At 42.1% G+C, this 24,810-nt stretch overlaps 1 protein-coding gene across 1 annotated transcript in view; it reads right to left on the reverse strand.

The window, feature by feature from the left end:
• Nucleotides 1–87: 87 nt before the first annotated feature.
• Nucleotides 88–24,810, reverse strand: part of LOC101160179 (proprotein convertase subtilisin/kexin type 5-like) — a 40,607-nt gene continuing 15,884 nt past the window's right edge. The window contains exons 13-37 of the mRNA XM_011481555.3: nt 21,971–22,107; nt 21,742–21,861; nt 21,547–21,649; nt 20,985–21,175; nt 20,732–20,816; nt 20,261–20,364; nt 20,047–20,185; nt 19,742–19,857; nt 15,274–15,376; nt 14,931–15,067; nt 14,028–14,225; nt 13,866–13,934; nt 13,700–13,742; nt 13,390–13,532; nt 12,898–13,098; nt 11,520–11,603; nt 11,199–11,397; nt 9,891–10,105; nt 7,898–8,140; nt 6,408–6,644; nt 6,148–6,325; nt 5,425–5,642; nt 4,667–4,764; nt 4,150–4,363; nt 88–1,752 (exon numbers count right to left, since the gene is read on the reverse strand). Coding sequence (XP_011479857.3) covers nt 1,289–1,752; nt 4,150–4,363; nt 4,667–4,764; nt 5,425–5,642; nt 6,148–6,325; nt 6,408–6,644; nt 7,898–8,140; nt 9,891–10,105; nt 11,199–11,397; nt 11,520–11,603; nt 12,898–13,098; nt 13,390–13,532; nt 13,700–13,742; nt 13,866–13,934; nt 14,028–14,225; nt 14,931–15,067; nt 15,274–15,376; nt 19,742–19,857; nt 20,047–20,185; nt 20,261–20,364; nt 20,732–20,816; nt 20,985–21,175; nt 21,547–21,649; nt 21,742–21,861; nt 21,971–22,107 — 4,039 coding nt within the window. The 3' untranslated portion in view covers nt 88–1,288. The remainder of the gene's footprint in view (nt 1,753–4,149; nt 4,364–4,666; nt 4,765–5,424; nt 5,643–6,147; nt 6,326–6,407; nt 6,645–7,897; nt 8,141–9,890; nt 10,106–11,198; nt 11,398–11,519; nt 11,604–12,897; nt 13,099–13,389; nt 13,533–13,699; nt 13,743–13,865; nt 13,935–14,027; nt 14,226–14,930; nt 15,068–15,273; nt 15,377–19,741; nt 19,858–20,046; nt 20,186–20,260; nt 20,365–20,731; nt 20,817–20,984; nt 21,176–21,546; nt 21,650–21,741; nt 21,862–21,970; nt 22,108–24,810) is intronic.

Below are 24,810 nucleotides of genomic sequence, written 5' to 3' on the forward strand. Positions count from 1 at the left end.
GGTTGTTTTTTTCCCCCCTCTTTGTTTTTATTTCAACACAAAAACACATTCTTAAATTTAACAACAAATCAGGATGTCTAAGAGAAAAAAAAACAACAACCAGAAAGCATTAAATTGTTGCTAAAACTAACACAAACACGTGTAAGAAATACAGAAAAAAGAGCAGAAATTAAAAATAAGTCCAGATAGAAAAAATATTCTACAGGGGACATGAACATTTTTGTTATGGTATTATTTTGTTAGATTTTTACTCAAATTTTCTGCTTTGAATGAGAGACCTGATGAAAGATATTTCTGAAACTCTTAACTTCCGGTTTGAAGCAGGTTAAAAAAACATCTTGGGACCAGATTAGTTGGTGACTTGTTACCGTTGGGTGTATTAGAGAACTGGACTGATGGAGTGTGAGGTCACCCATAGAAAATGACTTATTTAGGCTCCAACGATATGAAGTTGCCATTTATTGGGATACCATATTGCCATATTGGAGCCAAATGTAGTCAGTGAGCGCTGACTGGTCCTAGTCGGTCCGCGTTAACGTTGCTGTGGCAACCGCTCTTAGAGGCTCACAATTGAAAGCTGGGTCGGCAGAATCTGTCAAACGTTTTAAACGTTCGACATGGAGGCCAGCTGGCACCACCTACTTTTATTAAGGGATCTGATTGGTCAGTTTATAACTTTTACCACAGAAAGACAAATAGAATCAAGAACATGTTTAAAAAAAGGTAACTGCAAGAATAAATATAACAACTGAGTAAAAGCTGTTTATTTTGAATAGAAGTCTGGGATTTTGGCTTCTTGGAGCAAAGAGGTACTTCCTATTTGGAACGACTCAGTCCAGTTCTCATATACAGTCAGTGCTCGTTATACAAACAGATCGAGTCTATATGCTAACAAAGCTAATAAAGTAATTCAAATAAATGCATGGAAAAACAAAAGCTACAATTGAAGAATCGCCTGAGGTTTTATTCTACTGTGGACAGATTTATTATTCTGGTAGATTGTGAGGGGATTTGTCATGACCCTTATGAATATTTTTTTGATTAAATTTTATAAAACAGAGAAAAAAAAAGTCCCCTTTCGGCCTTTAAAAAAAGATTGCTCTGCAGCAGATCTGTGGACAGATATTGGTTGTATATGCGGCTCTTTATAAATAACTCTGCACGTCTCATTTAGCTGAGCTCAGTCAGTGAAGGATAAATAAGTCTGTCCCTCAGGGCAGGAGGAGATGAACAGGACAGAGCAGGGAGGAGAGGAGAACCTCCAAGAAAAAAAAAAAGAATTTCTGCTTCATCTGAACGTGTAGCTTTCGTCGTCGTACTCCAGCTCGTCTTCATTGTCCTCCCCCAGCTGGCCGTACCGGAACTTCCTGTACACTGTGCCGTCTTTCCCCATGTAAACAATGTCCTCGTCATCTTCATCGTCATCGTCGTCATCGTCTTTGCTCCCCAGGCGTCCGACGTCGACCAGCTGGTCCTGGAAACGGCCTCCGGAGGAGCTGGCCGGCCCGCTGTAGGACGCCGTGGAAGCAGAGCTGTAACCGCCCCCAAACCTTCCGGAGCCCAGCTTCTCGTACCCGCGCGGGGGGAGGTCGGACTGTTTGCCCTTTGACCTGGAGTGCCTGATCAGCAAGATGACTCCCACGAGTGCCAGCACCAGCAGGATGCAGGCGATGATGAAGATGGTGAGGTTTCCTTGAGCCTCCTCTTCCTCCTCGTTCCTGAAGGGCAGGTTGGTGCTGAGGACGCACTCTCCTGCAGACGAGAAGAGCGAGTCCGGACACAGACGAAGCAGCATTTACAGGCCTATCTGAAGGGCAGATAATGAGGTGCTTTCGTGCCGCCAACATTCAAAGAGCACTCTGCCAATTTAAGCTCAGTTTTCTCAGAACGAGACGTCTGATCAACAACTGAAGGAGGTCGTGCATCTTCTTCAGAAAAGAAAAAAAAAGACTGAGATATAGAGCGGTGAAGTGGATCTTTTGTGTTCAAATCCTCCTCCTACATAATAGTTTGGAGGTTTTCTTTGCTTTGGGTGAGCGGAAAACCGACTGACTAATCAATCTGAAGGATAAGAGCTGACCTGCCGCTGAGGCGGTGAAGCGGAATGACGGTTTAGGTGTACAGATAAACGGAACTGAACGAGGGATGAAGGCTCTTTTCAAATAAAAAAATGAAAACGCTTCATCAAAACGTGGAAGCAAATCCACATCAGAGAACAGGAACCTAGTATGCAGCAACACTACTTCAAATTTTTTCACAAATATTTATTACTAAATTGTTATGGAATTAAATATTAGATGACATTTCTGCAAAAACTACAAATACGCTTTAAGAGGTTTTGCAACAACAAAAAAAATCTAAATTATTTAATTGTCCTTTTTAATTAAATTATTTGCTTAGGCAGTAAGTTAGCATTAATGAACTTTATGGAACTTATAATGGAAAAACAATGTTCCCTTTTTAAAAGTAAATGTAATTTTAGACGGATAAATCACATAATCCTAAAATAGTTAGAATACTTTTGTAGAACATTCAATAATTCGTTTTTTCTTTTATTAAAACAGACGAATCGATTGTGGGAAATGCAATAAAATAGGTCGATTTGTTTTTGCTAGAGGTAATGTTCATGTAGTTTATTTGTTTGTTTGTGTGTTTTTTTTCCTCCACACACAAGCTGGTAGATAAAAGTGAATTTTTCTAAGCTGTTAGAATTAACTTTAGAAGACAATCTTTACCTGACAGAAAATTAATTTAGATTTAGATTTTTAGATAAACATCCTTTGAACATAAAATGTAACAAATTTAAAAGGAGTGCTGCAGCCACCAAAAGCACACACCAACACACACACACACAAACATTTGTTTAAGGGGAAATGAACCGGCACTGATATTTACTCTTCTTTAGTATTAGTATGTGTTACCCATGTTCACACTAAGATCCAACTCTTCATACCCAGATAAAGCAGCACTCGCTCTAATCTAGAGAACACGTGTTATGCATTAACCCTTCAGCACCACACATGTCGCTGGTGACACCTAAATAACACGCTCTTTGACTACTGCAACTCTTTGACCCTTTACACAACGTGAATCCGTCGATCCTCATCAAGTGTTGTGTGACGGCACAGGCCCGCTTCTCTCTGCTTCAGAATCCACTGTAGTTACGGTAAATGTAAAAACGATGGAAAAGTTACGGTAGTTGAAAGAATGTCAACACTGGTGCTAAAGCTCCAGTGTTAAAGGACTTAATTTATTAGTGGTGTAACGATTAACCAACTTAATTGATTGATTTAAATTCCTACGATCCAACCAGATCGATCTCAGCAGAGTTGTTAACGGAATTGAATTAAATCGACCTAAATCCTTTCTAAATGCAATAATTCAATTGTAATTGATCTTGGAAAATACCATCTGAAATGAGGTATGGTAAGTTTATTTTACTATAATGGAAAAACGACCAGAACATCACAGCGAACAACACCCATGTGATGCCAACACAAAATGATCAAGCCATCATTACAGCCCAAAATTAAAACACTTTGAAATTAAAAGAAAAATGAGACCGGTACAGTGTGCTAGAATGTTCTAATTAAGTTCCCATTGGATTATTTTGATGTGGAAAAACAACAGTGGGCTGAACTTTAGGAAACTTTTGATGTAAATATTTAAAAGATTAATTAGGTAAGATAAAATTACGTCTTAATGTTTTTTTGTGTGTAAACCTTAATACTGCCCCCAGCGAGATGTTGCCCTGTCCAACAGCAACATTGCTAACTTGCAATAAAAATCATAATTCTATTCCTACAATTAATCATCGCGTTCGGGCATTTCTGTCAAAAACCAGCAGACTTTTTTTAAGCCAATGAGATTTGAATTCATTGGTCTCTGTTGCCTTTAAGGGCTTCACTTTTCGCAATATCTATTTAATGACTGAATGCCTTGGAGAAACCATGAAATTATGAGCTGCGTTTTCCCATTTCTGACTTTTAATAGGTAAAATGATCAAACCTGCTGCTGTAATGAGAGGCAAATTATTAACAGAAGAGGAGTCATAGGGTTTTTTGAATGTGAAATAAATTTTAAGAGGTTTTTTTCCATAACAATCATTTCTGTAAACATATTTCTAAACAGAATGGGACCTCGGCTGACCTCTGCTTTCGGTGCAGTTGCAGCAGTCGTGCTGTGCGGTTGCATCTTCTCCTCCATCGTCGTCGTCGTCGTCGTCGTCATGTTGGCAGCAGGGCAGACAACGCCCCCCTTCTTCTAAAATGGCCTGCTCGGGGCACGCCGTGCAGTTGAATGGACCGGCTGCCCGGCACTCCAAACAGGAGCTGTCGCAGTCCTCACACGTGTACTGCAAACCCTGTCAACACACAGCAGATACAAACAAGTTGTGCTGAACAGCACAGACAATTAATTTTTTTGTTTGCGCCTCCTCCTGTCAGACCACCTTGACCAGGTGCTTCTCAGAAGGAGCAGCTGAACTTTTTTAGAAAATGAGTAGAAGAAATTATTTCCACTCCCCGGTTCGACTGCTTCTGCTGCAATAATTGCGTCTGAAATTATGAGATTCCTCAGGCCAAAACATTAGAGGATTTGGGAAAATTATCTTAAATTAAAAAACTCCATGTACTTTTTAAATTAAAACCATCAACAGCGTTGTTACCTCACTAACGGGGTGCTGGCCCTGATCGCACATGGACTTGCAGTGGCCGTCCGACAGCTGGTATCCCGGGAAACAGGAGTCACAGAATTCCAATTTTCCTACAAAATCCAAAGAAATGAAGCTTACTTTGGCATAATTGTTTTACCTGTAACAAGAAGGATTTCTCTAAAGGAAGAAGGAAAGAAGAACGAAAACAACTGCTAGTTAAGACAGAATACTAGGTTGCCAAATGTAAAGGATGCGTCACTTTTGCAAGCATGCAACATGAATATCAAAGAAAAAACATACATCCCTCATTGTGGTGGGGGATGTGAGGGACTGTAAGATAGTGGGGGAGAGTGTAAACAAAGGAATGCTGGGATATCAACGTAGGGTTACGTCAGTGCCAACAGTCCCACCCACAACCCAGAGGTGAATTCGAACCCCCCCCCCCCCAACTGCACTGCAGAAAATATGTCCTAAAAAACAACACAGGCTTTTGATTTTTGCTAAAACCAGCATAATAATAAACGAAAGATCACTGGGAATTTTTTTACAACAGATTAAAAAAATGTATAGTTGGAGAAGGATTCTAAACAAGTGTCTGAAACTGGTAAACGTTCTCGTGAATGACTGCTCTTGAAGTGAACAGACGGCACAGTCTTTGTTGTGCTCAGAAAGTGGGTGTGGCTTCAGGTGCACAAGCCCTAAAACTGAGCTCTCAGTGTTCTCAGCAACTGCACACAGCACTTGATGAATGTCGGAACAGATAGTCTCACCTGAGCACGTTTTGCAGCTGCTGTGGCAGGGCTCGCAGGTCTGATGCGCAGAGTCGCGGTGGTACCCCGGAGGACAGGAGGGGAGGCACCGGCCTTCCGTCCTCAAGTAGACAAGACCCGGAGAGCAGCTCAGACAGTCTTCATCCCCGCCCTCCATGCATTCGCTGCAACTAGGGTCGCACTTTTCACAAGTCCTTGAGACAGTGTTTCCATAGTGACTGCAGGGCAGATGGTGAAAGTTTTGATAGATGATATTCAATTAGATCAAAGGAGATAAGAGCTATGCTCACCCTAGAGGATATTCTCTTTCCATGCATTCTGTGCTACTCTATTATGACACAAACTGACACACATCAACTGATGCAGTCATAAAAAACAGACAGACTGTCCTTTATTATTTCTGTGAAACGTTCACAGTTCATACACAGGTTTCAGAGTACTTAAGCAACCTGGGTATCCTGTTTGCTTTCTCCTGAGTATTTAACTGCACATCAATTTAACGGCACATTAATTTAACTCTCTCCATTGCTGCACCAGGCAACACAAAGGGCTATTTAAATCTCAAGCTTAATTAGCCTGCATTTGCAAACCTGTCCAGCTGTGGATTAGTGTCTACAATGACAGTATGTGGCTGAGCTGATCTTTCATTAATCATGATTCGGTGCAACTGCACTAAATGTGATGGATGAGCATCCGGAGTGGAAGCTAAGCAGGTTAAAGTACCCGAGCTGGCAGGTCTCCACACACTCTTTGGCCTCTCTGAACAGGTGGGCTTTGCAGGTGAGGCACTGGAGGCCGTTCTTTCCAACACAGGTCTGACAGGAAGTGTGGCAGGGTTCACACTTCTGCCCGGACTCCTCCTTGAAGTAGCCTGCTGGGCACTCGTCCACACAGGAGCCATCTGTACCAAACAACAGCCACGATCCCCCAGTTAAAACACCTGGCAGAAGCTGGGCGATCTGTCACTTCATTCAATAACTCACTGAGCAGCAAATGTCTCTGGCTGCAGCTCAGGCAGTGGTCTTTGCCTGGACCCCAACACTTGTGGCAGTATTTGTGACAGGAGTGGCATTTCCCGTCACCGTCAGAGTACTGGTGGGAGGAGCACTTTGAGACGGACGGCGTGCAGCGGCTGCGGCCATCGAGCTTCCAATCGTCTCTGCAGCTGGTGCAGGCGTCGTCGTCGGGCCCGGAGCAGGTCAGACACGAATCATCGCAATCTGGAAACCCGACGACAAAACAACAAATTTTTCAGCACAACCATTGGAAACAGTAGTTGGGGGTATAAATATGACAAAAGTAAATATTAGGCAAAAAAAATTGCTAATATTTGTGAAACAACAGTAAAAGCCAAGCTAATTAAGTTTGTGCCATCTGACATTTGAAATCATAACAATGGTTAGGCTTTGGGCTTTTATTTAAAAAAATAAATAAAAAAATAGATGTCGCTGTCAGACTGGTTTTTGAACAACTTATTTTAAACAAAAAGCTTTAAGTCATAAAGTGAATGATTACAAAGTTAAGTAAGGAGTAGGCACATGAAAAATAATAAATTGAAAGAGTTTAATCATTGTGTATAAAAAATGAGCTGCGTTAGTGTGACATCAGGCACAGAAAATGCTTTACTTTCAGATCCAATGAAGTCAATTCATTCGCCATTTTTTTGTGACACGGACGCCACAGATTAATATCTGTCACTGCTTACTAATGTAAGCAGTGACTTGTCTAAGTTTGAGTCAACATTTCTATGGCAACCACTATTGGCATTCAGGAGTGAGGTTGTTGGAAGTCTACACCCCTGGTTATTGTGACAAATATAGAGAATGTGTTTTTTTTTGGCTGTCTGCGTTTCCAATGTTACACTCCCTTTCAATTTTCTTTTTTTTTTTAAATCAAAATTTATTTTTATTACCATCTTCATTAACATACATGTGATTTTAAGGAAAGACCAAACCTTCTTATCCTCTGGAGTCCCTTCCCTCCGTTTAGCAGCACAGCAGAGCCCTTTTCTTCAACATCTCCTACTTTCAGTATCAGTAGAAGCAAGCTTTGCCTACAAGACTTTGCTGTGAGGAGAGCACCATCCTCTCTTTTTTTTTGAAAAACAAAACCAGAGCGCGGCATCTTTCTCTGGGGAAGTGCCGTCGGCGCTGCTGTGGAGTTCTCGGCGTCTGACAGCTGCCTGTTAAAGGCCTCAAAAGTGCAGCTATTTCAGTCTGAGCTCCAGTCAAAAAACACACTCAGGCAGAGTAGAAAGGATAATTGAGGAAGCTGCTTCACAGGACAGAAACCACTGCATTAACTTCAGGAGCGATGTCACATTTGTCATATTTTGAGTTATGATTCACTTTAATTAGACGAGGACATTCTCAGAAGTCAGACGGTAAGTTTTAAGACCCCTTATGAGAAACCTTTAAATAAAAAAATAAGAGTACAGTCAATTGAATTTATGTTTTTCAGTGAAAAGTCATACCTTTACACTCTGCTGTATCTGCATTTCTGTATGTACTAGGCGGACAGGAAGCCAGACAGGCCCCATTGTGCAGCGTGGCCTCAGCGTCCATACAGGCATAGCAATCACTTCCACTCGGCCCGTCGCACAGCGCGCAGTCAGAATGGCAGCGCAAACACTCCCCTCGCTCGTTGTCCTCGTAGAACCTCTCGGGGCAGCTCTGTACACACAGGCCCTCGTGGAGGAGGTGATACTTCTCGCACCCTGCACATAGAAACAGCTTCAGAACTCAAATTCATTAAAACTCAGTGACCTACATTCTCCAAGAGAACTGCAAAGGGAAAAGTCAGCTATCAAACCACTCTGGAATAACGCGGACACGGTCATCAGTCACAGTGATTTAGTCCAAATAGTCAACGACTGCAAACAAGTTTGAAGAAGCAGAGAGAGAGGGGGGGGGGGTTGAAAATGCAGTCGAGTCTGTTGAAAAGACGAATATAAATGAGTTGTAAATTAGTTGTTCCTCAAGTCTTTGAGGTTTGTCCGCTTATTTCAGGTACAGCCCGGTCAAAGTTCTGCTGGCCGGGAATCATGCAAGTGAGTGTGAAGTGCATCCGGTACTTTTTCAAAACAAAAAAAAAATATTTTCCACAGTACATCATGTTTTCACTGTTTCATTTCCGCTGACCCCAGCTAGATGAGGATGGAAGGGTTGATTGTGGAAGTGAAATGTTTTGCACTGTTTGTGTGAATGTAATCCAAAGTCACTGCAGGCTGAAGGTTTGTTTACTTCCTACATAAATGGCGGGTTATCGCGTGAACCTATGTGACTTCAGAGTCTCAGGAGGTCAGCAGAGCCGTGAATCCGTAACATATAAATTTAAACTATGAGAACAAAAAATAAATGGGTTTCTTGTTTAAGTAGAAACCAAAAACAATTGATTTGTATTTCACAAAAAATAAAAAATAAACTTTATTCCCACTTGTCCTGGCGGTTCTTGCTGCCAACGTCCTTTTTTTTAATTTACAGTTGACATTTTAGAAAGCCAAAAATCGTTACATAAGGATCCAGCAACGGTGTTGCCACAGGTTTACAACGGCTTGGAACAATTTAGCCAATCACAATGAATTACATAAACAACTTGAATCGTATTAAAGGGAGCCTGCAGGTCTGTGGAAATATGAATGTTGGCCATATTTGGACTTTGGCCAGACTTTGGACATGCCTACACTCAAGGCAAATGAGCTTAATTGCAAAAGTGATTTTCTGTAATGTTTCTCAATGAACAATTTGTCCAGCTTTACAACTGGAAAGAAAATGAAAAACTCAACCATAGGCGCACACACTTGTTCATGATTGACAGATCAAATTCAAATGACCTGATTCCTATTGTGTACATTCATATGGAAGCCTTACAGATACATTCAATGAATTTGAAATCTAATTTCAAGATCTGCTGGTTAATTTTTTTCAAATCTTCTCTACTTGTTCACGGACATGGAGACGCTTCATGGAATGTGGGAGGAACCCGCAGTTTGTCACGCATCCACAAAGAGAACATGCGATGAAAAACCTGATGGAATTTGAACCGGTGCGGAGCGACAGTGCTAACCACTACACCATTGTGCACCCCAAAGCCAAAACACAATATGAATAAAATAAATATTTAGAGGTAAAAAGTGATGCACTTCCCTTAAAAAACAATAATATATGAAGGCACAGCTCGTGCAAAACAATGTTTAAACATTATAAAAAAAACAAGGTTTTCTCAACAAATCTCTTTTTGGCAGAACAAGTCAAACTACATTCTTCATGTGTCTCTACAGGGTGGTTCAGTGAGGACAAGGTGCTGGACTGTGTGTCACCTGCAGAAAACATTTGTCACAGAGGCAGAAAACCAACATTCAAGCACGCTCCTGTCTAAACTGTGATGACATTTGTGCTGCTGGCGATAAATAAAGTGCACAAGCGTTGTATATAAGACGTTAACATTTATGGGTCTAGTTTTCGTACCTGTACACTGTCCAAGGGCGGTGCACTCCTGACATGCTGTGGGACACTGATGGCACTGACGGTCCCGCGCAGTGTGTCCTTCAGGACACTCTTCCACGCACTGATGCTTGTGCAGGAGGAGAGGCTCCTCACATGCCAGACAGTGGGTGGCGTTCTTCTCGCAGGACACACAGCCGGGCGCACAGCTGCGGCACAGCTGGCCTACAGGATACCCCCTGTCGGGGTTCAAACACACCAGAAGATCTAAACGTACGGAAGACGCTGAATAAATGCAACAGGCTGCATAACCCAAGTTGTTCTGGAAATCCACACCCTGGACATGCACAGGACATAAAGAACGCAGCAACGCTGCACTAATGCGGCCTTGTGTGTGTCGACGTGTCAAGGAGTGTTTTATGCTTGAGAACAAGATCAAATGAGCTGACATGAATGCCGCGGGGGTAAACAACAAAATCGACACGTTGCTCATTTGTTAGGGGAGAGCTAATCATTTATTCAGCTTTTTGTGCCAGAGCTTAATTAATGTTAACAATGCAGTTTGGTGCAACAGCAAAATACAATGCATATTTGACAGAGCAGCCATGTGGTCAGAACTGTAAACAGAGCTGCAGAACATATGACAGCTTTCATTCTAAAGAACACAAGTTTTAGAGTCTTTAGTGTGGCTCAATCGTGAGTTTGAACCCTCAACCTTCCAGTTTCAGGGCAGACACTCTACCACAATTTATGGCAACATGGATGTGTTTAAGTACCTAAATATATGACAAAATAAGATTTGGAAAATCAATTTGAGTTTAGGTGGTAAAAAAAGATCATGCAAAAATGTATTTGATATTGTTTTCAGTCTTCTGAAGAAGCTGTTGCCTTTAGTTATTTTTTAAAATCTTTTTTCCCATAAGAGACTTTAAAGCAATTTTATAGTTTTGAACACCTTTTTTTTTTTAAAGCTTTTTCTATGCTACTTTGTGGAACTCCCCTCAGTGTAGTTGCAGGAAAAGTATACAGTTTCCCCTTGCTACATCTGACCATCTTTTACAGTCTTGCGGATGGTTTAATTGCAATTTTATGTGCTTTTTTTTATAGGTTCTGATTCGCTGTAGACCTTGTCAATCAATTTCCTACTTACAGATGTGTACAGCTTGCCAAATCTTGGATCAAGAGCAGATATTTGTTTTCTTTCAACAATACTGGACTTATTTTACGAAAAAGTTTTGAACTTTGAGAGTTTAATTGCATTTTTAGAAGTTTATGGCATTTTTCTGAAAAAACGTTTACTGAAGAACAGAAGCGTTAGGATTGACTGCTGACCTGACGCACTCCTGAACACACTTTCCATCCTGCAGGAACAGCTGAGCTCTGCGGGAGTTCAGGCAGCGGCTGCACAGCTCAGCGTCCACGCACTGCAAGCAGCCCGGAGGGCATTCCTCACACACTCCGCTCAGTCGACTGGCAAAGAAGCCCGTCGGACACTTTGACACGCATGTCTGCTGCAAGGTCAAAAATCTCCCTGCAGGGGAACAACAAAAGCATTAACTGCAGCACAAAAAAGGGATAAAAATCAGTTAACTTGCAAAAAAATAAAAAGGTAAACTTCTGCTGCAGGTCTGAGAGCAAACGTGTGTGGCAGACCGTTTGCACACTTTGTGCACTGGTTTTTCTCGTGTCCAGAGCAGGACTGGCAGGATGGATGACAGTCCTCACACGCTCCATCGTCTGCAGAGAAAACACCTTGATGAGCGAAAAAAAACCACACTCACATGCTGAGGGCACACAGACAGAAAATGAAAATTCACAACAAACGCAATCTGAGCGTCAAATTGGCCAAAAAGGTGTTCATAAACTTGACGCGTGTTGAAGGACCTAGATCAAAGGTTTCAGACACATTTTCCGTCACACCCGAATTTTTCCAGATTAGACAAGGTTTTTAAATCTGGAGGTTAAAATACTGTCAGATATTTCAGCTGCTGTACAGAGTAATCATTGTGCTCAGCTTTGGCTCCTAAAGGACACACTTAGCTCATCCTTCTAATGCAATGTTCCCTTCGCTACATCACACTTCACCTTTCACAGTCTCGCTGTTTAACAGATTTTGCTTGTTTTTTAACACAGTGCACTGTGTTCTGCGTCCTAATTGGCTGGAGATATTGAGATACTGTCAACCAATCTCCTCTGTGCTGTGTCTGTGCTCTCCTGTCCAGTATGGTCGTTTCTTTAAAAAAAAAAAAGAAGAAATTTGCATAGCAATTGGCAACAGGTTTAAAACCATATTAGATGACATCATCAACTGAGATTGCTCATGTTGTAACTTTCATGCTTTTTCTTTTCTTTTTTTTTTGCAAGACTTGCTTAAATGTTTGATCGCTTTGATCGATGGACTTATGTTCTTCAAAGGTTTAAACTAAATGTTAATGTCTGTCTGAGAAAAGTGCATAAAGTGTATCGTGAAAGGTTTGACAGCCTTAAAACATCTGTAAGTTTACTGTGGATTTCAACCATTGCAGGTTTTTCTTTGTAAGATGAGAAATGAGGGATCACTGTGGACTAAACGGTTACAAAGGATGTTTGTGGCTGAAACATTCAGCACCAACGTTAACTCTATACAGACCGGGGAGTCCTAAACAGTTAAAGCTAGCGTCACGTAAAGTTTCCTAAAGTTTTATCACTAAGATTCAAAGTTTAAGAATATCTTTACTTCGGCGTGTTCATTTCCGCCCTTCGAGTTGACCTTCCATCAGAGTTCACTTCCCATAATTAAGATGTCTTTGGCTCACGGTAATTACCACGTTGTTTTAAACTCTGCTCGTGAAGGGAACAAAACGTCCTGCATACACAGGCAATTACTTCAAAATCGGTATCTGTCCAACATTCATTTCGCCCCCGGTGCTTAAGTTGCTTCAGGACTCGGGAACAGTGGCCCGCAGACCAATTACCCTCCCTCCACCCCAAACCCCTGCTTCATTAAAGGCGCACAGACGGGGGATTAGTGGAATATTTGCATTAGTCTCACCGCTGAGAAATGTCTTGATGGGACAAGCGTCGTAGTCAGGGACGCACTGTGTGATTTCCAGCATTTTTCCCTCCTCACAGGACAGACAGTCGTCTTCTTCTGGGCCGCTGCAGGTATCGCAGTCTGTATGACACTCTTCACATTCGCTGGAGTCTTCATCGCCATAGAAACCATGGGGACACACCGAGACACACTTTCCATCTAGGAAACAAGTTTAGAAAAAGGCTAATATATCCAAGTTATCCGGAGAAGATTATCAAATTGGGCTGTTAAGCAAATTCTGAAATAATGTTTGTATATTTTGACATATTTTTAAATCTGGTGCCTCAAAAGAACCAAGTGTAAAGCCCAGACTAAGAGAGGTTCAGCATCATGTGACTGAGAGGATAATTAAAACTTTTGACACAATTTAGTTCAGGAGAAAATTAAATAAAAATAAAAATCAGCCAATACCATGAAGCAGAAATAAGCCACTCAGTTTTGTAGTCTCACCAGATAAGAAGAGGTCGGTTTCGCACCAGTAACACTCATGTTCATCACAGCTCACACAGTTTTCATCACATGGAACGCAGCTCATCTCCTCCTCCACGCTGTACGTCTTCGCCGGACAGTTTCTGTAGCAGCCATCCTGAAAACTGATAAGACAAGGAGCAGTCGACACCTGCAGTCAAACGGACACAGAAACCCACACTGCCCTCGTGGCAACAAGAAGTCTTTTTATTCAGCTTCAAGAGGGAAATGGAAGGCAGAGCGAGCGCAGAGGTGAGATCACACATGGCAACAGCATGGCACACGGCCTTACTTGTAAAAGCCGTCAATGCAGGAAAGGCAGTGCCTGGGGTTATCTGTTGAAAGCACACAAAGAACTCAGCTCTCCTTTAAACTAAGTGGGAAAAGCTCTGGTCTGCAGCGCTCTGACAGTCCAGCTCAGTCTCCTGCAGCCAACACTAAAATGAGCTTCAACTTACACAAGACACACTTCTTGCAGCCTTCTTCACAAGCCATGCAGTCATCGTAATCTGGGTCCTCCACCTCTCCTGAAAACAGAGACAATACAGAACATGAAAAGCAAAAACATGAAGAAGACTTCAACAAACAGAAGTGTAACAACAATAACATGCTAAAAGTACCTTCTCCACACTCTAGCTTCATGCAGCGGCCGTCAGAGAGGTAGAAGGAAGAGTTGCACTGCAGACAGCGGCTGGAACTGGTGCACAGCTGACAGTGCTGAGAGCAGGGCTCACAGGTCTTCTCTGTGTGGAAGAAGGCCTCGGGGCAGGTTTCCAAACACAGGCCCTGATGCAAATAACGCTCCATTCCAAACTTATCTGGAAAACCAGGTAGAATTCACAACAAAACGTGGAAAATGGACTCCACAGTCTACCTTTTGAAGTGAAGATGATGAGCACAATGTAATGTCTAGACTTCCTCATGAGCTCACTTAGATCAGAAACTTTGGACACATTTATTTTGTCTTCTGGAAAAGAATTTGTTTTAATTTGGCACATTTCTTCTGGCTAGGAACCCCTTAAATCTGAAGGTTTTGGACTGTGATAAGCCAAACAGACTATAGCCATCCTAGCTGCAGTGCAACAAACAGCTAGGATGACTTCTTCAACATTTACCTGGTGAAATTTATAAGCAAGTCTCCTGTGTTTCTTAGAAAAACACAACTTCTTTGAATGTCAAGACGCTTAAGATTGTTTTTCTTGTTTCCTTTTAAAAAAAATATTTATATCAAGGAGCAGTGGATGCAGTTAACTATTTTGGGACAGAAATGTTGCACCTTAAAAATCAATCACCTTAAAAACTAGTCGTCCTGGTATCCAAATTCATTAATGCGGTCCTGCAGGCCCTTCAACCATTAAACATTAAGATCCAGATCAAAGTTGAAGATCACTGCAATTTTATCCAGTTATTTTTATACGAGTCTTAGTGAAATAAAAGCAGAACACGACATAAACGTCTCCCAAGAGAAGCAAACCGCCCAGTGTGTTTTGGATCATTTGGTACTTTTCTGAATCCCTTCTTACCCGTGTCACAGCTGGTGCAATTGGAGGGGCCTGCATCTACACATGTGGCACAGGTGTGGTCACACAGGTGACACCGTCCACCTGACGGATACTTGCCTTTGCCACACGCCTCCAAGCATCTGCCCTCATCCAGAGCACTGCAGCCAAGCAGGAGAAAAATCAATCAAACCGCCTCAACTCCTTTACATCCCAGCATTCAACGTATGGCCTATTCACACAGCTGGGTGAGTTATGTGTATGTGTCGAGTTTTTATGTGCTTTTATGTATTCATTACTATGTTAGCTTGTTTAACTACTATTTACTTTTATCTTTCTTCAAAGTGTAGATCAGCGTGTAACTTACTGTGCGGACGCGCAGCTGATGCATTCTTGACTGTGCGGCCCTGTGCACTTCAGACACGCTGGGTCACAGGGGTGGCAAACCCCATCACTGTCCGGATACTCGCCTGCTCGGCAAACAGATGCTCAGATTCAGATATAAGAAAAGGCTTCACGCCAAAACCAAACAAAAAAATCTTAGGGTTGTTTGCAAAAGTACCGTATTTTCACAACTATAAGGCGCACTTAAAAGTCATAAATTTTCTTCAGCCAGCAGGGGGCGCCCTTTGAGCCGGTGCGCCTACTGTGTAGTCGTTGGTCGCAAAAGAAGATGGAGTGAGGAAGGGACAGAGACGTAAAGGCCAAGGGGAACCTAACTGCAGAGCAACTGTCCGCAATTTAAAATTGTCTATGTTTCTTCTATGTCATAACACTCAACCATTTAAGAAAGGCAGGGATAAGCAGAGAAGCAGGTTGCTCACTGCCGTTAACGGCACCATTGCCCATTTACCATGAATTCACAGGTGTAACAACATGAGGGTCACTTCTCTTCACAGCCACCTAGCTCATGGTGTGGAAATCAACACTTCCTATCAGTCTTAGTGGCCATAGGCGGGGTTAAGGCCCGGGTCCCAACACTTGTTAACAAGATGGCTGAAGCCCTGTTTGAACTGCAGCTATCAGCTGCGCGGAGGAAAATAAAAACTCAGATTTGCTCCCGCTGTTTTTTTTTTTTAAAACACACATTGAGTTTTTGAGTGTGTGCTTTAAGCTGCTGTTTTCGCTAGCGCATATAGGGAGGAGAAAAGCAGAGAGACTGACGCAAGCCTGTGTGTGTGTGTGTGCTGAAAGCAGTTGCTGGTGCATTTGTAGTAGGGAAGAAAAGAGACGCAACGGCACGCGCGGCGCAAGCCTGTGTGTTGTGTGTCTTTAGCGCCTGTGTTTGTGTAGGATAAGGTGGAAGGGACACAAGAGCGCGCAAGTGAGTGAGCATTCAGTTTGTGTTACTCAGTTAGGGAGAACAGTAACAAAAAAAGTTTCCTCTAAAAGAACAGTGACTGGAGTTTTTATTAACCCACTCTAGAGGCTCCGAACGGGGGTTAATGTGCCCACGCCTTAACACCCAGTGCGTCTTTTGTATGTGTCAAAGACGGAAAAATCCCCCGTGACTGAGACCGCGCCCTACCACCCAGTGGACCTAATGGTCATGAAAATACAGTACAGAGTTATTGCAAAGATTATAATTGGAAGCAGCACAATATCAAAGCAAGAACACTTTCATTTTGGATCAGTTTTTAATGTGATTTCCAATGTTTAAAATTTGTGTGCATTTGTTTAAGCTTTGAAGCCCCAATAAAGTAATTTTTACGAAGATCTATTGGTAGACCTGCACTCCTTACCTGCAGGTATGTTACTTTTGATTAATATAAGTTTGTTTTTTCTAGTTAAGATTTGTTGTTGCCTTTTTCAAATCATAGTCCTTAGTGCTTCACCCTAAAACTGTTTTATTTGAAAGACACTTTAATCAAAGACAGAACAGGCTGTTGCAGGAGGTTGTTATTCATTCAAGCCATGAAAGAAAATCACTGTTCTGGTTTAGTCTCTGCCATAAGCAGAGCTCTAGTAAATAACACTAGCCGCGGTTACATGGGCAGAATATATCTTGATCGGATCAATGGTCAGGTTAAAATTCACCCGTGCACATGGGATCAGAAAACCTTTTTCCGATTAGAAGAAACGTTCCCATGGCTCACACTTTCGGTCGGAATGAATCATTTGGGCATGCGCAGTGGTGTTAAAAACTCCCGGATGAGGAAGTAGGTCCCGTTCTAAACAAACAGCTGCCACAGACATTTATTTTATGCAGCAGCTCGGTGATATACGAGAAGATCTTCCAAACGTGCTTTTATTAATGTCATGAATAGTATGAAGCGCCTGTTCGCTCATCGTTTTATTTAATCCGTGTGATCAGTGCTGGAAGAAGGGTTAGGACAGGCTATAAACACAGGCTAACAGCCTCATGGACAGAAAATCCAGGACCATGAAACCCTGCAATCTGCATCTTGGCTGCACAAAAATGTCTGGGAATAACATCAGTCTTTATTTTGTCGGGACAAAACTGGAAACACAAATCCACGTGATTGTTTGAACGATTCTAAGGACTGAGCGGCATTTATTTCTGCTTCCCCAAACTCGCTGCGTGAGCTGGCGGCTCTCCTGAGTCCAGCAGCCGCTAACCCAGAGCGGCGGGACGGCCCGCAGTCTGAATTCTCCCACACATGACAAAACAACAAAAACGCACACGTAACAAAGCATCCTCCTCCCCTCAGACACGAAGTTATTAATCCAGCTGTTCTGCTCACTCGGGTGCCAGTGGACCGAGTGAGCGGACCGAGTAAGCGTCGGGGGGCAAGCGCTCTTTCCCCTCATCTCCCTCGTGAGGTGTGTCAGAGAGGGGAGAGCCAGCGGGGCGGGGCGGAGCGGCGCTTTTCACGGGGCGTCCGCAGAGCAGCTGGTCGGTCCCGTATGAGTTCCAAAGCTTTCTTTCAGCGAAACACCGTCTATGCGTGACGTAAACCAGAGCAGTAGTGACACACGATCGGAATGACCGTTTACATGCTCCACGATCGGATAGACGATCGGTATTACCCACCTATCTCGATCGGAAAGAAATTCTGATCCGAACAAGTCTGACCGGGGCAGAGTATTCCGAATGCCGCGTTTACATGACGCATTTTCTTTCCGATCAGGCGTTCTTTCCGATTACTTTTGCCCATGTAAACGCGGCTACTGTTGCATGAGAGAGAGAAAATGATATCTACCTGCATGCAATGTACTTCTTTTAAAGCGTGTAACTGATTGAATACAACTGGGATTAATAATAAGAAAAATCTAAACAAACTGAACACATCAGATAATCTAACCATTTTTCTGTCATAAAATGATATTGAATTGCTGATTTACGACTAAATTATCTACAACATAAAAACAATTCATAATTGCAAAAAGGATCAGCGAAAGGCAAAGCATTGAAAGCATCAATTTTATTGATAGTTCTCTTATTTTTCTTCATTAGCTGACAAACATCGTTTCTCCACTAGCATTAAAATAAAATTTATTACAAGCTATTTATGTGCAATGACGTTGATTAACCCTTCAGACTTTTTTTTTCATTAAATGTTATTAAAAAAAGTTTTATCTGATAAAAAAATACTTAGAATATGATCAGAAACAAACATGTATTTTTTTCTAAATCTGCAGAACAGATATCCACAATAAACTCTTTCCTTCAAAATAAGGCATTTGAGCGTGGTCATCCATGTTGCTGTAGCTTAAGTTAACCACCAGATGTCACTAGTCTCACTTAGCCTGCAATTAAGAGGAAAGCCTCTGAGCTGAGTGAGGCTTCGTGGTCCATCCTTTCAATTTTCCATTAAATGTATTTTTAAGTTACAAACTGCTGTTGGGTTTTTATTTTTATTTTTTTCAACTTTCCCAGGTTTTTCTTCAACTGTGTGATTTTCATTTAGGAAACTTTTTGCAAGAAAAATGAACCAGTAGTGTTGCTAATGAAGCTTTTCGGAGAAAAAAAGTTATTAGCATTCAGACAGTTATGCTTTATATGCGTTAAGGTTGTCAAAAATATGGGGTGGACCCAATCAGTCGATTGGACTCCTCCCTGCTTTAGAATATCGATGGATAAAGATTTTGATCACTGGCTGCACAGAGAATAGTCAAAAGGAACTTTGGTCATACTCAGCTGCTGGTCTGAATTGTTAGTTTTATAATCAGCAAACTCTAGATTGGTCTCCACAAAGACATATTTGAAAAGGTTTCAGCATTTAATGACACTTCGTAAAGCGTGCGTCAGCCGCACTGCATGTTATTTCTCAATCATTGCATCGGAATGTTAGATGTGTTTTGGCCTTCCAAAATACTGTATACTTTGACAACTTGAGTCTTCTGGATGCCAACAGAGGTTTTAGAAAAAAACCTGCAGGAATAGCTACTTCTAGAAAAGTCTGCAACTCTCTAACTTAAAGAAAAAGAAATTAAAAACTTTTCAAGACTGAAGGCAGTTTGGTTTCCACCTCCGAGTAAATTGAATACTTGATTAGTTCCAGACCACTGAGCTGCCTAAATATGCTGATTTTGTAGAGCTACTCACATTTGTTAGTGATTCTTTTATAAGTGAATGAATCAACAGGAGCTGACCCTTACCGTCACACTCCTGTTTTAATGGGGCCAAAAAGTATTTTTGAAGCAACTACTAATTAATACTTTCATTTTTCATATTTTATTTATTTTGTTTTGCTTTCATATAGACAAAGAGCTGAAATATGATTTTTGCCCTCCTCAAAGAGTTTAAAATAGACAGGTTTTGCATTAAAAACAGGGAAAATAAATGTGCAGGAGTTGGGTTTTTTTATCTAAAGGCATGAAATGGAGAAGGAAATGAGGAATGAAATGGAGAAGAGGGATGGCTGACTGACCGTCTGTGCATGCAGTGTTAATAATGCACACGCCATCCTGAAGGCTGTGGCCCCTGGAACAGCTGCTGCAGTTTCCCAGGCTGGGCCCCACACAGGTGAGACAGCTGGCGTCGCACCTGAGGAGATCGGCGGGGAGACGGAGCAGCGGAAACACGTGTTGACCGCATGAAAACAGAGAATGCAGCGAGTCCCGCTCAGCCAAGGCGCACAACAGCAAACAAAGCAAGAAGCCAACTACCCAAATACGGCCTGCCATCAACTGATAAACAAAACACCCACACCTGAACACACAGCAGCGGGCTCACCTCCTACATGTCCTCTGGCCATCCGCTATCTCTGGGCTCGGCTCGGCGGTGTAGAAGCCAGGACTGCATGAGGACACGCAGCGCCACTCCTCTGTGAAAAAGCCTTCTGCACAAAGGCTGCACGCCTCAAAACCTGCACCTGACGCCACATCAGATACACACACACTCTTCAGAGTTGATCATTTGTAAACATTTTCACCGTTCTGACATTTACCTGCACAGGTAGCACAGGCCTTGTGACAGGGCTTGCACGTGGCCTCCTGTGGGTCATGGTAGAACGCTGGTGCGCAGCTCGGCTGGCACCGGTTCCCCTGCAGGCTGCAGTGAGTGCAGAGAGCATGTGGCACTGTGACACACTCAGTCAATCATGTGACACCACAGAGATGAGTCACCGCCTTCAGATTGCAGGCTCGCTTCACTCAGCGCCACCAAAAACACTCCTTGAAGCCAAGCCAATCAAGGAGACACTTTAAATGTACCCGTTTGTTTTGGAGTTAACTGCAATGGCTCTGTAGTGATTTCTGAGCTGAGAAGGTAGGATGACACACAGTCAGGAGTGCTTTCTGTAATTGTAAGGAAACTGCTGAGTGTGCAAGCGCACCCGGCATCAGTATTCTCTGTGGCTGGAGGAGAAGGAGCGATGTTTACAGAGCAGTTCATTCTGGCATCAGAGGACGCCTCTCACCTTGTGTCATGTTTGCATTCAGTGCAGATGCTGTAGGAGGTGCACTTCAAGCAGTTTTCACTGCATTTTCTGCACACATTCGCATCTGTGGGGATTTCAAACAATAGACACTTTAGGGCAGCAAATCAATCCAACTCGCACACCTCTTAGCTGACGCTACAACAGCTGACTTTCTGTTCAAACTCTGCAGGCCCCACAGGGTTCACTCCAGGTTCTGCATAACGCGCCAATAGCGAAACACTAAAAGCGCTACCGTGATCGAGGTAGTAGTTATCCCCACAGGACGCTGAGCAGGTGCTGGTCTCCTCTGTCAGGTGATAACCAGGCTGACAGGAAGTGCATTGGTCGCTGCGACTTCCCGTGCAGCTCTGGCAGAAAGAGAAGCACTTTTTGCAGCGCCTGCGGTCACCCCAGAACCCAGCAGGACACTCTGAAATGCACAACCTAAAAAGAGAAAACAGAAAATTACAGGAGTGATATCCTTTTAATCTGATCAGTGCTTTCACATGAGAAAAGGCTGGGATAGTTTATGTAGAACAGGTAATACCAAATAAATGACTTATTTGATTTACTATGCAGATGGTGCTGGTTTTACTATCAGTGACATTTTAATTTAAAAATAAAAAGTTTTAGCTTGCAGCCTGAGAGTCCTCCTCTTTAGTCAAGTTGTTTGATTAAGATTTTGACTGTTAAGAAAATCCAGATTTTGTGTTTAAAATGTTTATAATAAATACAAAATATCTAAAATAGTTGGTAATTACATTGATTGTGTTTACAATTCACAGTGTGTATGTTTGCTGTGTAATTCTGTTAACCTTGTGTTGTTCTTGAACTTGAGAAAAAAGTGCAGGCATGTGACACACTGCTGTGGGCCTGGCCCCTCACATCCATCCTCGCTGCATTCTGGGTCACAGGGTCCTGCAGGGGCAAAGTCACAGCACCCTCATGGCAAAATGATAACCCTATTGCTACTTTATTTACACATCTGTTTCTGGGAGAGTGCGACCTACCATCGTATTCTTCTGTGACATCACTAGCTACTGGGATCTCAGCTGATCGGGTGCGCAGACGATGCGAAGAGTGCAGCTCGGCAGTGCCATAAATCACCAGAGACCACTTCTCCAAAACGCCTGACAACAAGAAAACAATAAAACAGTCCGGGTTTTTATTCTTGTATGTAGTTTTATCTGTTTTTTTCTCTAATGAGGTTTATGATGGAGAAAAAGGAGGAGGTCAAACCTGGTTTGGTGTCGCCTCGCTTATTTGAAGGAGTATCTTTGATTTTCAAAGTCCATTTCCCTGCTGACTGCTCTCCCCAGCAATGAACTGTCATGAACTCCCAGTCCTGAAATCCTTCTGTGGAGTTATCAAGAGGCCTGCACCAGAAACACCACATCGGCATCAGCATAGATACAATTACACGGCATCTCCTGCTCCAAGTTATGACCTTCTAACATCGCTTATTACTCTTTGCCTGTCCGTCCTGGGGAGGATCCCTCCTTCATGAGGACATCCCTGAGGTTTCTTCTCTGTCATTACAGAGAAGTAGGGTCTAAGGGCAGGGATGCCCAGTTCAGCTTAGTCTGTTTTTTAGCCATTACCTATTGAATTCTATGACTTCACGTTCTTTATGATTTCATGTTTATCATACAATTACTGGTATGAAGCCCATTGAGACGACTATTGTGATATTGGGCTATGTAAATAAAACTGAGTTGAATTGAATTCTAGGTTATCCAGTTACTGTGTCCTCACGTTCCAACTGGATGAAGCCCATCTGCTACACTATTCAAACATGTAGTTGTAATCTGCTACACTATTCAAACATGTAGTTGTAGAGTTAGACTAGTTAATTCTTCTCCAACTGTCCTGGTACATTGCCTGCTTGTCCTGGGAGAAGATCCCTTCTTCAAGGTTGCCCAGTTTGGCAAAGTCTGTTTGGTTTAGTTTAGAAATCAGCTATTGTGTTTTATGACTGAAACCCGTTGAGACAACTGTGTTGTAATATTGGTCTATATAAATAAAATGGAATTGCGAGAATTAGTCTTCTTCTAACAATATTTCAATTGCATGTATTTCTTCTTTTCTTTCTTGACCCCACAAACTAAAGACCAGTTTTTTTATCCTACTATTAAAAAACATCACAATCTCACATATGTGTAGAGATCTTATGATCTAAAAAGATTTGACATTTGTGTTGGGTCAACTAATTTAGTATTGTAAATGCAGCCCAGGCTACATTTACAATAGTGAAAACCCAAAAACACTTGCTAAAAAGTAAGGCAGATTTTAGAAGCCATTTTAATCTAGCAAATGAAAAAACCTCATTACACACATGAAGCATGGCGGTTGACGTGTTATAGTCTGTGGCGACCTTACTTTATAACACTCTCCAGCCTCTAGTAAAAGGGTTCAGTGACTTTAATCAAATATAAAAAAATTGAAAAGTTAAGATAAACAAAACTTTAAGTGAGCTGTATTTTTTTACTTTCGGCTCATCCCTTCAGGGTCGTCACAGCAAATCAGCTTTCACCAAGTAGCACAGGTAGTTTAGGCAGGTTTTTATTTTTTTCTAACGCTGAGTGTATGGTAAGGGTAAGGAATCTTTCAAAAAGAAACATTAATAAAGACAACGCGGTGCACAAATGAACACTTTGTGCACAACTTTCCGGAAAAATCTGAATACAACATTAAGTTTTACGTTTAACATGTCTGTTGTGAAAACGACTGGTTACAACTTTTGTCTGAATAGGAAATTTCCCTGCTTAACTCGCAGTCAAAAATAGGTCACAGGGTCACAGGCATATACATCCAGTCAAGAAGCATGGATTGTTCAAATTTGCGCATGCGTAACAAAGTTTATTTAATAAAATAAAATAGAACTTCTTAGAATGTTATTGATCAAATGACGGGAAATTATCTTGTTACTATTGCACTGTTGAAAATGGAATAAAACAGATATTATTACAGCGATATCTGGCCACATAGTTTTAGACCCAGAAGTGGTGGAAAACAGCCCAGAATGCGGTAGCATGTCTGGTTGATCAGACGATAACGAAAGAAAAAGAGCTAAGCTAACTCTGAGCTATACAAGGCTAACTGGCAGCCGACTACAGTAGGATCAGAGTACCCAACTTCTTTTTACTGATTTTTCTTTTTTAACCAACGCTATGGTCTGCCACCACTTCTCATCCATTTTCTTAACCCACTATGTTTCTTAACCCGGTGCTGCCGGAGGCTGTCCCGGCTACTGTTGGGCGAAGGCGGGGTACATCTGGACAGGTCCAGGGGCTGGAGCCAGGGCGCCCGCCCCGCATGTCCCGGGAATAAACTGGCTGGCAAAGGGGGAATCCCCCCCCACCCCGTTTTCCTATTGCTGCTCTCCGGCGTCTGCTGCTGTTGGCGGGCAGATGAGAGAGCGTTGGCAGCAGGAAAGTGGGGATAGCTCTGCTGGCTGCTTGTGTGTTTTTTTTATTTTGTATCATCATTCTCTTATTTTCATCTCTTTTTTTGACCAACATTTACTTTTTTTTTTTTTTTTTTAAACCCTTATTAAGAGGAATGTCTGCTACTCTTCTTTTCCCACCACTTCCAGGTCCGGCGCATTATTTATTTCATCAGCTGTTTCGGCAACAAAAATGAAGCAGCATCTCGCTGTTATAATCTTTTTTTCTTTTTTTTTTTAAATCAACAGAGCAATGGCATCACCAAAATTTCCCTTCCAGGGCATCAATAACATTCTAAAAAGTTTGATAAATGAGGTTAAGGCGCGTGCTCACTCATTTGATTCAAGGTTTCGGGACTCGATGTAAATGCCTGTGACACTGTGTTGTATTTTTGACAGTTTATAAACTGGGGAAATTTCATTTTCAAGATGAGAAAGACTTGTATTCAAAACAAAGACAAATTGAATTAAAAACAGACACGTCAAACATAAAACTATATGTTGTGTTTATATTTTTTTTTACAAGTTGTGTCCAAAGTATTAATTAGATGAAAATTTTGGATTTATGCATACGTTCCTTATCAACAGTCATCTTCCCCATACAGATGTCCTTCCTGCACAACCATATATTTCA

Source organism: Oryzias latipes, chromosome 12, assembly GCF_002234675.1.
Source record: "Oryzias latipes chromosome 12, ASM223467v1".
NCBI classification, from domain to species: Eukaryota; Metazoa; Chordata; class Actinopteri; order Beloniformes; family Adrianichthyidae; genus Oryzias; species Oryzias latipes.